The sequence below is a fragment of the Rhinolophus ferrumequinum genome, chromosome 5 (genome assembly GCF_004115265.2).
Source record: "Rhinolophus ferrumequinum isolate MPI-CBG mRhiFer1 chromosome 5, mRhiFer1_v1.p, whole genome shotgun sequence".
NCBI classification, from domain to species: domain Eukaryota; kingdom Metazoa; phylum Chordata; class Mammalia; order Chiroptera; family Rhinolophidae; genus Rhinolophus; species Rhinolophus ferrumequinum.
Genome location: NC_046288.1, coordinates 7,908,418 through 7,924,270, shown reverse-complemented (window position 1 = coordinate 7,924,270; position 15,853 = coordinate 7,908,418). Strand labels below are relative to the sequence as shown.

Below are 15,853 nucleotides of genomic sequence, written 5' to 3'. Positions count from 1 at the left end.
GTGTCTAAAACACTTTAGGAATTTTCAAGAAAAGTGGCTAAACCTAACTAAACATTAAAAATTCATTTTACTATTTGTTACAAATGGAATTGAGGATAGGTGGGTTAGTTCAGACCCTGTCAGAAAGACTTTGTTATAAAGTAAGTTGCACGGTAGTAACAGAAAATAAAGATGGGCAGAAGGATAGTTTTTAAGTACTTTCATTAGACAACTAACTGAAATACCTAAATCTTACCTTAGGTATTTCCAAAAGTGCAAATAAAGCCCGTATTTCTCTAAGGACACTGACGGCTAATCTCCTAGTGGCAGGTCGACTGCTGCAGAGAATGACAAGAGCAAACCCTTCGACCACATGAAATACACTGGAATACAGGCTCCTTTCCAGAGGAGGGGGATGAGAAGCTCCATTAGCTACACCATGCTGGAAAAATAAGTAGAAGTTAAAAATAAAATTGTAAAATGTATATACAGATATTCCAGTAAAACAATTAATAAAGAGTAAAGTAAATCACAGAAATTATGGCTACAGGTCTACCTCAGCTCCAGCAACTTACATAGTTAATTTATAAAAATGCAGCAATAGTATACATACTGAAAAAAAGCATGTAATTAGCAATCTAAATATGAAGTCTGCAGCTAACGTCTATCATTCTCTGGCTAGTTTGTAACCGTGGAGCTGACACTAGGAATCACTCCTGGCCTAACATTTCTGTGTGGAAAATAAGGGGGTTGGATTGTATCCTTTGCACTCAAAGTGAGGTCCGGAAGCAAGGCATCAGCTAGGAGCTTGTTAGAAATTGATCCTGGTCCCTGGTGACCAGTAAGCTCATTAAAGGTTGAGAAGCTGAACTGGCTTAGATGAATCCGGCTCTAAAATTTCAAGGTTTTATGACATTCACATTATCATGAATCAATAAGTTGAGCACCATTTATGGTTAAGAAGCACACATACATGTGAAACAGGGACTGATGCCAAGGATAAACCAATCAAATACTCAAATGGAAGGCTACTAACATTTTTTTTATTACATCAGTTTTAAATGTATTGGAAACAAATGTGAGCTATAATTGCCTCTGCTTTCTACGTTCATTCAAAACTCATTGTTATCAAAGGAAGAAGGCTGGAAAAGTTAGACACACAAACACTATATATTTAATATAAACTACAGGAAAGCTCAGTTTAAGAGATTATGAACACTGAAAGTGAATAAAACTAATAAAACTTTTTTTTTAATAAAGTCAATATATATGTTAACGTTATTGGTCATTTACCACTAACCACATACAAAGAGGTAATACAGAAAAATTTGGTACCTGTGAATCCTGGTTTTTGTTATGCATTTGGGTTGCTTGTTTCCACTGATTTATTAATTGTACTAACATCTTTACAGCATTATCAAGAAGTGTGGGATGGACATCAGTCACTTCACGAACAATAAAATAAACAAATCCTGAAAGAACATCCTCCCGCCAATCTGGAAAATCAAGCATTAGTGCCTGCAGAGTATTGAAAGCCAGAGCACGCAGTTCTTCATCCATATGAATCGTGAGCCTACCAAAAACAAAATTCCATTAGCCAACTTCAAAACCTTCCACACAGTTTTAGCGTCTAAAACTTAAAACTAAGAACTTAAAACAAAAAAAAAATGTCCTCTTAATTGGTCTGCAGGAAATATGAAGATAGAAACCAATGTTCATTTTTTGTGCTCTATCCATCCTTATGCCAGTCTATATTCATTTGTTTAAATTCACTTATGAATCTATTAATATTCGTTGGTATTTTTACTACAATTCTGAATAAGCTTGATCATAATGCAAATGAGGTACTTTAGAAAATACAGACTGCCATGCCAGAATTATATTTAAAAAATATTTTAATTCTTAAAAATACCATGTCATCCTGTAATCAATCAAAAGTTATATCTAACCGTATCATATATTAGCACTATTTCACATGTATTTGGTATTTTACTATCACTGGAAAGGACATGTTTTATCTCTTTTCACTTCTTTCATGCTGCTGAGGTTACAATTAAATATAAGATGGCTGACTAAAAAAATGGAAACAGAACAAGTCAAGATGGAATCAATTTAACAAATAATTCTTGAAGGTGAGAATGAGAGTAAATTTAGGGCAACATCATAAATGGCCTAGAACAAAAAAGAAAAAAAAAAGTCAAACTAACACATAAGCCCTTAAGGACAGTTTAAATTTAAATAAATTAGAGGAGAAGCTATATAAAATTGCCTTTTAAAGACATCAAAACAACATGAGGACATGAAAATAATATGTTAAAGGACTTTAACAGAACATAAACAAGAGAATGATAAACAAGAAAACCAGAGAAAATGCCTGCAGTTGTGAACCTACCAATGTGTAATGTCATATGAATAAGAGTTTCTGATTTGGGTCTGAAGTGGATTCGATTAGTGATAGACCGTATCAAGAAAAATGCATCATAGTTAGAAGCAGCCTGAATGAATAAGATAAGTAGGTAATATTAAAAATATGCTATAATTACACACTTGGGAAGATGGAGTTATCCTCAGTGACAGAGGAGGAAAGCTGTGTGGTTTAGGTGAGAAGAAATACCACAGTCTTCAACCCTGCTGACCTCAGTTCTGGTCTTCACTAAGCCAACCTTCAACTGACAGTGAGGCTGAAGAGAAAATGTATTACAGCTAGACAGACTTAAGAGAAAGCCAGGAAAGCAGCGGTAGCTACAGCAGGACATCAGAAATACCACACAGGCTCAGATTAAGGATCTGTAGCCCAGGATTCTGTCTCTGACAGTGGCACCAAGGGACATACTGTGGGAAAGTGGCTGCCTACACGATGCTGACTTTAAAGGTTATTTCAACTCCCTCAAATCCATGAATATGTAACTATCCAGCTTACACCTATCTCTGTGACTCAGGGTATAGATGCATGAGAAGAACAGCAATGTAGCCTGGCTAATTGAAGGCAGGGGAACTAATTAACTTTCCTTAGAGACAGCATGCAAACTTACAATGTATCTTTGTTTGGTTGGTTTGCTTGCTTTATTTTTAAGTAAAAAGATCACAATTGCAAATAAGAATAGGGGACAAAATAGAAGAGGCCCTAGAATCTTTCTTCCTGCTGAAGTAAATTAATTAGTAAATGAATATCATAGGGGAAAGAAGCAAAGTAAATAGCAAAGCAAACTGTCATTCACTGTTCAGATGTTTGCTCCTTCACTAGATGCTTCCCTGCCCCTTACAGATGCAATTTTATTTTGGTGGGGGATATAACTCACCACAAAGATGCAGGTGAGTTGTTAAACTGCAGCGGGAGGAGGAAGAGTGGAACTGAATGATACTTGGTTACTGCTTTCCCAAGGAATAACCTTATAATTACACTTCTTTTCCCTCCCCAATGCTGGCATGAACTTTGTAACTCTACAATCTAATGCACAACAAAAATTAAGAGACAGTTGGTGCAAAATTTCAAAGCAAAGTCCTTCCTCTCCTCATACTACTGAAAAGAGGCAAATACCGTACTACCTCTGATCACACCCTGCAGCTGTTGAGGATGGTGTCTGACATGCTAGCTGTTCTCAAGAGGAAGGTAGAAAGGGTTGCTGAAGTTGTCTATTAACTGTTTATTCATCACGAATTTAACTTAAGACGTAATGATAAATGCCCAGCAACCAACAGACATCTTTCAGTATAGTCAATATCACGGCTCAGTGATAGTCATTACACTTGATTTTCAGTTTAGGGCAGGGCCAGTAAACTACGGCTCAAGGGCCAAATCCAGCAGGCGCCTACTGGAAGTCATGCCTGCTCCTTTACACGTTGTCTATGGATGCTTCTGCACTATAAAGGCAGAGATGAATAGGGGGACAGAGACCATATAATCTGCAAATCCTAAAATACTTACTATCTGACCACTTATCTAGGGAATTCATAAGTACATCAACAAAGTAGGTTTTCAACAGGCCATCTCCTCAACTTAGAATTAGTTTAGGGAACTAGCATTTAAGTTTGGTTCATGTTATTTACTTATTTTATAGATCTATGACATGCCTAATAGAGGAAATGAAGACAAAAATTTCAACCCTGCGAGCCCTGCAATAGAACAAAGAGGTGAAAATGAGAGCTGGTCACCACCCTAGGTGCTAAAGAAACGATTGTAGGAGTTAACACAATAATTAATTGCCTAATGGGTATCATCACACACTGATGATGCCCATAAGTTAAGACATAATGTTATATAAATCCCAGGAAATGTTCCTTGACGGAAAGCTAGGAAATTGAAAAGTAGGATCTGTAGGGGAATCTAAAAGAACTTTAAAAGTTAAAAATGAGTGGGGAGAACGTGTTTAATAAAACACAGAAGACAAAATGGAAGTTGACAAACTGTATCAAACAGAGGATTAAAAAAGTCTTTACTATTACTCTTTTAGTGATAATAGTAACAAGGCTGTGTTAAAAATTTAAAGTGATCAAAAGAGACAAAAACCAACATAGCAAACAGTAATTCTCACTTACCTTGCTAACAATTCAATGAGGTCAGTTCTGCTCATACCATCAGGAATCAACCTTGGAATGGCAGCAATACAAGTTCGAAACAAATCAATTTTGGGTTTTCTTTCTCCCCTGAAAAATATATCACAACAGGACTTAATAGCATATTACATATGCTAGACAATGAAAGCAAAGTTGGAAAAATAATTACAGAAAATAAGTGCCACCCCCAGAAAGTTTAATGTATTTAATATAAAAAGAGCACATACAAATCCAGTATACAATTATCAGTTTACAAATGGACAAAAGAATACAGAGATAATTCAGGGGAAAACACAGTTAGCAAGCAAAAAAGGTTTTCAGTAACTATAAAACAAGCATAGAATTTATTATGTTTATATAATAAATATTATTTAAGTAAATTATAACAATTATTTCAAATTAATAAATTTCAATTAAATATAATTTAATAATATTGAACCTTTAATAAATAATTATTAACTGTTGATATTACTAAGTAACAAAATATTGGTTATTTGAGGCCTATAAAATTAACAAAAAAATGTTTTATTTAATATCATTTACTAACAAGGTTCTTGGAAAACAGACTTTTTCATACACCACTGTTGGTATTCTGTTCTTGTCTTTTTATTTTACTTCAGGGTACACGCACATGTGCACACACACAAACTCACGCACGCACGCACAACACAAAATATATAGAGGGTGCCAAAAAAATGTACACACATTTTAAGAAAGGAAGAACTATTAAAATTGTAATACTCAATATATACCGATAACAAAAGATGCTTACAAGTCACATTTGACTGCTGCAATTACAAGAAGTGCTCAAAGTATCAGCGTCCAGATATTTCTAATTATGGCGAACTACTGCTTGAGCAACATTGACCAAAGTGTCCACTTGTATACATTTTGTTGGCACCCCCAGTATATATTAAAATTTTTTATGTAATAAAAGGTGTCAATTTTTGAAAATCATCTGGTTCCTTCAGAGGCTTGATACAATTTAATTCTTCAGTATCTTCTTCTCATTATTCAACGATTTTACTTATTTTAAATATCTAAACTTTTAATACACTAGTTTTTATTTGGGTCTATATTTCAAAGTGAGGCTTTGAGGTAATTTATTTTATCCAAATTGTTCTTCAGTTGGCCTAATAAAATAATTCTTATGTAGAAAAGAATTTGGATGATTTAAATGTTTTAGGCCAGTATTTGTTATATTGGCAATGGACTTGCTACTGACTTTTAGAGTTTTTATATAGTCAGTTTTCTCTCTGCATGATGACAATATGCGTGAATTTCAGTTACCATAATTTAGTTAAATAATACCAGTCCCAGTATGGTACAATTTTCAGTTACGGCACACTAACAGTAAGTGTGCATAAACAAGCTTCCCTGTTAGCTCTTCAGGCCACCAATCATGACATACATAACAGATGTGAATCATAATCTGTGACCAATCACATCATTTTTTTCAAAGTCTGTCGTGATTGGTTTCTGTACATCTGTATTTGGTTCACACACAGACAGCAAAGTGTGTAGTTGTGTTACTTCCTTTTCTCCAGTGATAAACTCAGGTGATATTTTACAAAAATGAATAATCAAAAGACGAAACTGGCCAACAAAGATTGAAGTGGAGCAAAGAAGGAAAAAGTGCTATCATTGGAAGGGAAATTTGAATCAAACATTAATGGAGTTCCAGAAGAAATAGCTGATCAGGGAATGTTAACACTGCTATGTTGGAGACTCTACATATGCAGCCAGAGGATCTAAGTTAGGGGCAAACTTTTTGACATAAATGAGGAAAGTGGTTGTGATGAAAAGAATAAAGATTTCCCAGATGAAGTAATGCAGGAAAAATTTCACATTAGAGAAACTTTCAGAGATATTAGTACATACTAGTATATGTTATAATTACATTGTATATACATAGTATATATTATTAATTACATAGTACATATTATTAATTACATTGAGAGATCTAATATCCAATTTGGTAATCTAAAATCCAATTAATATCTAAAAAAAGTTCTCCCTTGTACAGAATATGTAGACACTTCCTAGCAAATAAATGAAGTTATTGCCATAAAATACATTCTCTTGAGAAGGAAGTCCCTAACAATAAAGAAAAAAGATGCTGGGATGACAAGTAGTGACAAAGGTGAGGGTGGGACTTGGGATGAGTACTGTTTCAAAAAAAACTACTCATACATTACTCCCGTTTTTAGCCCTGGTTTCCAGAAGATTTTCAGGGTTTTGTTTGTTTATCTATCAGAGCTATGGAAATAAGAGCATTTGTTTGACTTAACAAACCAATCATGTCCACACACACCTTAGGGTAACTAGGATTTATCTATCACTCACAGAATAAGTGTAGGGCTTTGTCACTGACAACAAACTAGACTGAGATCCAGGACGCCTTTTACTATTAGTAGATTTGAAAGCACTTTAAATAATAAAACTGAGCCCCTGGAAGGAATCACTGTATTAACAACTGCAGCAGATGGCAATATGGGAGAATTCCAGAAGAGAAAGTAACAAAATAAGTAAGCAAGAATCATCTATACTCTTTTATAAAAACTGAAACAGCAATGAAGAGAAATAATTTACTACATACGTAATCATATCTTCAGGCTCCTTATTAGACATCTGCACACTAGTCATACACATTGGTCTCCCAACTTCTTTGTCCAAATGTCTGAGAATGCTATCTAGTGCTTTTCTCACTTGAGGATAGTATATTGACATTCCTAGGGGGGAAAAAACCAAACAACTCAGTTATAAAATGTCAGAAATTAAATAAAGAATAGTTATTTTCTGTAACAAAAAAGCCTATTAATTTTTAAATGACATCAGCTTATTATTATTATTACAAAAGGAGTTTCAGCATCATGTAAGAAAATAAAAATTCAACCTGAAGACTCTTGGCATATTATAGATATTACTAAAAAAAGTATTCATTTTTGTATCACTCTGTGTACCGGAATAACCATATTAGGCAAATATGTACATTGAGATTTGATATGAACTTTAAAAAAAGAACATTAAATTGCATCCCAAAGCAATTTATTTATTGTAGTTAACACTAACCTATGACTTTTGCTTCTTCATCTGTCAAGGTTTTATTGAGAAAGATTTTCTTCACCCGAAGAGTGTTTCCGGAAGGAAGAATAACTCCTGTTGTTGGCATTGGTGGCTCACCATCTTTCTGCTGCAAACTGTCCGCTATTACAAGGAAGACTCTGAGGCCAATGTTCATTCTCTTCAGAGAAAAAAGATTCAAAATAATGAAGTCAGAGTTTCAGAAAATATGTATTTTTTCATGTTAAAAACGTCTCATCAAATAACACTGGGTGATGGGACCAAGGATAGAAGGAAAACTAGCCTTTCTGTTTGACATTGTTTAACGAGTCCAGGTACTGGAGTTTGCTTTAATAGCAAATTCCCAAATGCTACCCACTCATGTCAGAGGTTAGCTGGCTCTCCCACTCTGTATAAGCTTATTTCAAACCTTCTCCATCCTTCCTCATCCATCTCCTACACTCCTACCATCCCTACCCCACTCCTCTCCAGCAGATGATTTGTCTCCTTCTCAGAAAGAAAAAAAAAATTGACTTTCTTCAACCTCTCACTAAAATACACACCAGTCTACCCGTATCCGCACCTCCGTGCCCTCTCTGCTCTCGTCAAAGTCAGGGAGGTGCTGGTCTTCCCAGTTGTCAGGCCCATCTGCTTTCACAGTCTTGGGAAACTACACCATCAATTACCTTTTTTCTTGCATCTTCAATGTTTCCCTTTCAACTAAATGCATCCCATTTCTGTGAACTACACTCAGTTATCTTAATGGAATAAGCCCTCCTCATAATACTTCCCTGAAGCAACTCTCACTCTTTAGTAACCATGTTGCTCAAAACGGTGGGCACTGTCCGTGCATCCTATTTGACTTTTCGGCAGCATGGGACACTGTCAAGCATTCCTTCTTTCCTGGAACACGCCCTTCCTTTGATACACCCAGGCCACTGCTGGCTGTGTCATCTGCCCGCATTTTAGGTTTTGTCTCCTTTATCTGGGTGTTAAATATCAGAGTGCTTCAAGACGAGCTCCTAGGCTGCCTTCTCCTATCATTAGGTTCCATTTCCCACAACAATTTCATGTATTTACATGACGTCAATTACCATTCATACCAGGTCACCCACTAATTTAGAGCCCGATTTCTCTGAACTCATTCCTCAGACCCATCTGACATCTCCACTTGAATGTCAAAAAGATGCCTGAGAGCTGACATGTTCAAACCAAATGCACTTCCCCCCCCAACTTGATCTCTTCTCAATGTTTCTTTTCTCAGTAAATGACCTCTATACGCACTGCAGTATCTTAGCCCAAGCTGCCATTATGTCTGGCGTACACCAGTGGTTTCTACAGCAGGTACTGCATCCCAGTGGGAGTGCAAGACAGTTCACTGGAATACAGGGAGAAAATAAAATTTTCATTTACGTATTTTTTGTTAGCTAAATAAGATTAAGGTTTTCAACTTTACTCATCTTTGTATATGACATAGTACTGGTGACTGCCCTCAGCCTAAGTATCAGACTGTCACGTTAGAGAGTCACAGAAGACAGCTTGAAGGAAGTGGGAAAGCTCCACAATGTACCAGGGTTCACAGAGGCGCCCTCGTTTATTCATTCTTTCAGAGTACTGCAATTTGCTTGTATTGATTAAAGGAATTAATGGATACTTTTATCTGGCTTTAACTAAACTAGCTCTCACAAGCTTAAACAGATTTCTGAAAAGAAAATACAGACCGAAGATAATCCTAACGAACTAATCCTAAATGAATAACAACAAACAGCAGAACTGACACTTTCTATACTCCGAGTATGAGAGTATCAGTGAGCAGAAAACTTATTTTAGAAATAAACTTGTTAATGAAGAAAGTATTTTTTAAAATGGATGTTCAAGAAAATGTCTTTCATTATGTGATTTTCGTTGCTGAAAACCACATTAAGTGTATAAAACACTCATGTCTGCTCACTTGAAACATCTGAAAATAAATATTAACCTCTCTTAAAAATTCTATAAATGAAAGGCTTCAATGACTTTCATTAACTACATAAATATATATCTTGGGATTGGATTATAAGGAAGACCAGCACAGTAATTTAAAAGACTTAAGAAAAAAAGATAATACCTATCTTGCCTTTTTACATCCTCAAGAATCATTAGATTCTGATAAGCAATTACTTTGTAGAATATTTTAAAACAATCTGAAAATTTAGTGTCTACAGAGTGAATTGAGTTTACTAATGAAAAACGGGGCCAAAGAAGTAGAAAATAATACCTTTTTGTCTTTTTTAAGAATTATTATTGTAAGCTCCATCCGGAGAAAAGGATTTTTATCTGTTTTTGTCTCTAACACCTAGAAGAGTGCCTGACACATTTTCGGTGCTCAATTAATGTGGAATGAATGATATTTATTAAAGAAACCTGATGTTTATAATATTTATATTTATATTGTTTCTGTTTGTATTAGAAACCTGAGCTCGTGTCACAACTTCTAGAAGCCAGCTGAGCTGGAAAACTTCCTCTCTTGATTATTTTCTGCCATGCTTGAAACTATTATTAAACCATTCAGTCAGTCATCAGAAGGTTAAATAACTTGTCCCCGGTCACACTTGTAGTTAGAAGTAGAGTGTCTTACTAGGGATTTGAACCTAAGAGTTCTGATTCCAGAAACTGTGCTTAAAAAAAAAAAAAAAAAAACAGGAAAAAAAGTAAAGGATAGCATATTACTTCATAATTGTTTTTACCTCTGGATTAATGGTGAAAGTTTTAGTAGATTTTCCAACACTGAGAAGATCAAATATTATTTCTTTCATTGCAAAATCTAAACGTTCCTAGAAAAAAAACAAAAACAATAAATCCTACTAACTTGCTGCTGCTATATGTTAGGTATCATGCTACGAATTACACATATAATGGCAACAACACAGGTCTGAGCCCGTAAGAAGTTCATAAATCTAGCTGTACAGAAGAAAAATACACATGCATTGTAGGTAAAACAAGTAAGCAAAACTACTAGGATATTTAAATAATCAAATGATTTAATACCCATCAGTGGAAAAAGCTTTAAGTATTCATTCACGAAAATCATATTCAAATTCAAGTGAAGGAATTTTCTGAATGATGATTTAAGAGAGGCCCATGACAATAGCTAGGAAGCAGGCCCAGAGAGCAGTGAGATCATATTGGGACAGGAAGAACAGGACTCAATTCAGAAAGGAAATCTCCAAAGGAAAAAAATAATAAGGTTAACTGATATATGAGAGGGGTTTAAAGTTCTGGTAGAGTGTTGGTATGAGGTGATTAATCTCGGGGAATGGGTACCACCCTGGGGGAGGGGATTAGGGAAGAGATAAAACCTAAATGTAAATGTTTTCTGAGTACTAGATCTAAAGCACCATTTGCTTTCATTCATCTTATTGACACATTTATACTTACCTAATTACCATTAGTTGTGCTCCAGTAAATAGAAATGTGTTAAATTTATTTAAATATTCCTTATTTCTTTATTGTCAAATTAATTACATTATGGACTACCTCTTCTAAACTGTTATAGTTTTAGTTCAAAGAGAACACAGTGAATGTTCTGGAATCAAAACATTTTCCTAAATTGAGGAGGTAACCCTACCTATGCTTTTCCAGGGCTGTTTTCCCAAAATGGAATGTAACTAAAACCTTAGATTTGCTTAGTCAGGACCTATTTAATCCCCTTTTAATAAACCTTCCTTTACTGCAGAGGCCAGAAAACTAAAACAGCATTTCCCAGGGTGCCTTGCAACAACTGGTTTCTGGATGTGATCTAGACTCTGCCAGTTGGTACACCCATGTGAATCTTTGGGAACTGGATAACATGAGGAGGAGGAGGAGGACAGAGAAGAAAAAGACATCTAATTTTACTGGTGGGGATCATGGCAGCAGCATGATTCTAAAGCACCTGTGGTGACTTCCTACTTTGGCAACTTTGTGATTGTGGCAGAGGCAGCAGTTTCCTTGATAGCCCAATTCTGTAGTTAATCTCTTAATCATTCACACTAGTCCTATTGTGATTCTGTGAACTACTTATATTCCTTGAAAGATCTCTTTGGGTTCAACTAGCTATACTGGATTCTAGTACCTGTACCCAGGAACCTAGGTTAGTGCAGATTATGAAAACAATTTTCAAAAAAATCTTTCGAGATACTCAGGAGGCAATTAGCAAGTGGACTAACAGCAGAACTGAGACACCTTGTTGACCCGTCCTAAAGGATAAGGGCTTCTACCTGTGGGTCTCTTTTCCTTCTCCAAGTGTACAAATCAATGATTTCAATGTATTTTGTCACAAAAAATAATTAGAATCTTTTATACTTACTTTTTAAAGCACACACTTTCACTATTCAATATTAATAAATGTTTTGTTATCATCCTTTTGGATATGCAACAAACTTTAAGACTCCAAGTTACCACAACAGATTACTGTAGTAACTCACATGGATATGTGTATTACACTATGAGGGAGGGAAGCACTCACCTGAGCAATGAACTGAATAATCTTCACAAATATATTGAGAGGTGTATCACGGGGAACCACACTTCGTGAACCTTTAGGAAAAAGTGCCGACACTATGCTCATAAGACGACTACAGCAAAAAAAAAGAAATTAGTCACAAAGAGATAATGAGATTAATAGAACATCAGCAAACTTTTTCCTATTCTTCATAATATGTCAAGAAGATTCCTATTCCTCCATAAGGCATTTGTAATGTTAACTAAAATTCCATTAGTGTGATATTTTTCTTTTTACTAAAATTTTATTTTAAATATACTTTAAAACAAAGGCACTCACCTTTGAGTTACAGTGTTGCTTTCACATTTTATTCTAATTACATAAACCCACAACAATCTGTACAAAGATTCCAGTGCAACTCGAGACATTTTAGGATCTTTATTCTGTTTAGGACAAAAGAGAATTAAAATAAGCTTATTTATTGAAGTACTTGCAATCATTTAAGAACAAATACATTCTCTCAACAACTAAAAACCCTCACTTTCTCCTTTTTATTCAATCTAACAGGTTTAAATATATAAGTATATATTTGTATGATTAAGTATATATTTTATATGTGATAAGTACAGACAGCTCAAAAGTAACCATAAATAAGAAAATCCTGACCCATTACTTATACTCTTAAAACAAAATAGCAAAATACTTCTAAGAACTTCAAAACTATACAAACATCAACTTACTTGATGATAAACATTTCATACAACAACAGTGACATAAGGATGGAAGGGTTACTAATCTTGGCAGTGATTCATTGCAACCCATACACAGTTAAAATCTAGAACACCAAATACTGTTATAGACATTTGCATTTATGAAATAATGCAAAATATTACTGAGTCAGTAACCTTACAAGAGGGAATATGAATAGTAGGTTAAGAGCATGGACTCTGCAATTAGGAATGACGGGCCAAACCCCATCCTTGGATACCATTATATAGTTTCGTGCCATAATTTCCTCATCTCTAAGATGGAGATAACATGGTATCTACCTCACAGACTCAGGAAGTTATGTGAAAAGCACTTGAAACACTGCCTGGCACACGTTACATACTCAGTAAGTGTCTGGTGTTATACTTTCAATTTTTCATTTGGCATCAGAGATTATTATTTAAACTATTATTATTTAGAATAAGAAAAGTATTCCATTTCAATCACAATTCCATAGACAAACCTTTACTTCATAGCAGCTATTACAAAAAGTAAAGTTCTCAAATGATCAGTCTTGAAATGAGATTTAATCGTGAAGATTAAAAATGTAGCTAATCATCAACTTTATTAGGACAAACTACGTTGGTTGTAGGATGCCTTGATTGCTGTAAATTAGCATTTATTTCATTTCATTTGGGAGATTTCTTATTGCTAAACAATTATTTTTTACATAGCAACAAACCAAAGGGAGTTTTTAAATACTAAGAAATTTGGCCATACTATGTTATGTTTTCTTAAGATACAGAATAATGGACATCTGCTACAGATGATTAAAAACAATGCAAAAAAAGGTAACAATTGAGGATATTTTCACAAACGATAACCGCTAGAAAATACACTTTTGTACATATTTCTACACAAAGATTTGATGTGCTTGAGAATGGAATATAAATACTTTGCTGGTCAGTCTCAACATCAATCTCCCTCCACTGCCAAATCCATAATGATTCCAAATTTGAAATACACTCCCCAAGTAGTTTTCTATTAATCTCTTATATGTAACTAACATAACATATAAACTAACATATTATGTATATATGTTACTAATTAATGTAACAACCAAGCCTTGTGTAGTACTTTCTATCATAACTTTCCTTTCTATCATTTAAATCTAAGATCTCAAATATCAAAATATGAGTTCAATTAGTTTTCCGTACATGCCAATTAATATTTTCACATTATATAAAGTAACATATAGATTATATATTGAAATATTTAAGTCCAACTATACATGAAAATTATTCTCATATAAATAGGTAATAAAATATTTGGATTATCTTATTTTAGCCACTGAAATATCTAGCATGAACAAAACTTGGTTCTCAAACTTTCCAAGATGGACTATTATGTTTACAAGGCAGATTTACTTTATAATGAACAATGTCAAAATAAGATTAAAAGTAATAAAAATCAATTACTGTTTATTTGATCACTACCATGCTGCTATCACTTATGAATAATAAAAACATCCTAAATTGATCTGAGCCTTAAACAAAGATATGTATTTCCCTAGTTACAATTTTGGTCTAATGTGCACAATTAGATTACATTAATAAATTTAATAATTTCAAGTTAAATATTAAATAACTTTAATATACAATAAAGTTTTGATGTCAGTCAAATATACTATTTGGCAGCAATCATTTTAATGTTTCTTCCCTTTGTATCTACTGTTGAACCTCCCCCACCAAAAAACCTGTTTAAAACCCAAAGCAATAAAAGTTTAAAAAGTGTTGCATCAAAATCATATTCAAAACCTAAGCTACTGCCTCCTTAAATTCCTTTGTAAAATTTTTAAAGTTTCATTTATAACAGGTAATGTAAATTAAACAGACTATTTTTTTTTTGGTTTTTTTAATTAACTCAATACATGGCTTTTAATTATTGTTGTCTACTAAACAGACTATTATAAAATTGAGGATTTTGATGAAGAATCAACATTCATTCTATCTTGATTAAGAATCAACAACATTCTCTCTTAAATTCTTCTTACTGGAGCCACATTTATATTAAACCTGTAGAATGTTCTTATGTGTGTTACTCTTCTCTTACAATACGAGAAGGAGGCTTGAATAAATACATTAGACATGCAATGCAACAATGGGTAAAGAAACAAAAAAGCCACACTTGTAGGAGATTAAGCAATATTTTACTTTGTAACATCGACACAACTCACCTGGAGTGTTTCTATTTGTTTTCTGATACTGTTGTTAGATGGCATCTAAATAAAGCAATGTGAAACAGCAAACATAAACATGAGATGCAGCACATGCATGTTAGATGAAAATAAGCACAAAACAAGACAGCACCTCACCAAGGTCTCTATTTAGAAGAAATTTGAAATTTCCAAGACAGTGGCCAGAAACACTAAAATAAAAAAAAAAATCCCACAATTTGGGTATCGTAAGGTACATCTATAAAACTCAAACTGAGAGAAAAAACTTAAGTTTTTAACTATCTAATTTTTCCTCTCAAAGCACTGTATTTGAGATTGAAACAAGTTACAATCTCCAAATTATTTTTATATGGTATGTACTCTTATTATTCCTCTTAATTATTCTTCAGAAACTTTAAAATCATTTTTCACATAATGACCTGTTGATATAAATACAGGAGAATGAGAAACTACCAAATTCTGTTTGGAACAAAAATAACAGATTTAACATTTTCAGTGAAAATACACTGATGTTCTCTCATGCTGTTTATGGACCTACAGAACTAAAACCCATTTTTTATGGTCATCAACTTCAAAAACTGGTATAATAATATTTTTTAAATTGCACAATATTTTAGTATACCTTAAAAATATATCATATTTTTTTATGACTCTAGAAAATGCCTTTTTAATATCCCAGAATTATAACTAAACTATTGACTTCAAAGATTCAGTACAGCACCATTCCTGATATAGTACATTAAAAAGTACTATGGTGGACTAGAAAGAGCAAAAGTTATGGAACGGGATGGATTTAGATGCAAATCTTATCTCTATCATATTTTGGCTCCCTAAACATGGCTTAATTATTT

The 15,853-nt window shown here is 33.9% G+C and overlaps 1 protein-coding gene across 15 annotated transcripts in view; it reads right to left on the bottom strand.

Moving 5' to 3' along the window:
• The window catches only part of FRYL (FRY like transcription coactivator), a 240,389-nt gene that overhangs the window by 83,065 nt on the left and 141,471 nt on the right, over nucleotides 1–15,853 (bottom strand). For 11 of the 15 annotated variants that reach the window (XM_033105538.1, XM_033105539.1, XM_033105525.1 and 8 more), the window contains 9 exons: nucleotides 15,003–15,047; nucleotides 12,398–12,501; nucleotides 12,083–12,191; nucleotides 10,323–10,409; nucleotides 7,606–7,777; nucleotides 7,133–7,265; nucleotides 4,516–4,623; nucleotides 1,315–1,552; nucleotides 236–421 (listed from right to left, as the gene is read on the bottom strand). In XM_033105538.1, the coding sequence (XP_032961429.1) occupies nucleotides 236–421; nucleotides 1,315–1,552; nucleotides 4,516–4,623; nucleotides 7,133–7,265; nucleotides 7,606–7,777; nucleotides 10,323–10,409; nucleotides 12,083–12,191; nucleotides 12,398–12,501; nucleotides 15,003–15,047 (1,182 nt within the window). The remainder of the gene's footprint in view (nucleotides 1–235; nucleotides 422–1,314; nucleotides 1,553–4,515; nucleotides 4,624–7,132; nucleotides 7,266–7,605; nucleotides 7,778–10,322; nucleotides 10,410–12,082; nucleotides 12,192–12,397; nucleotides 12,502–15,002; nucleotides 15,048–15,853) is intronic. The other 4 variants (XM_033105534.1, XM_033105535.1, XM_033105536.1 and 1 more) reach the window with 1 other exon arrangement.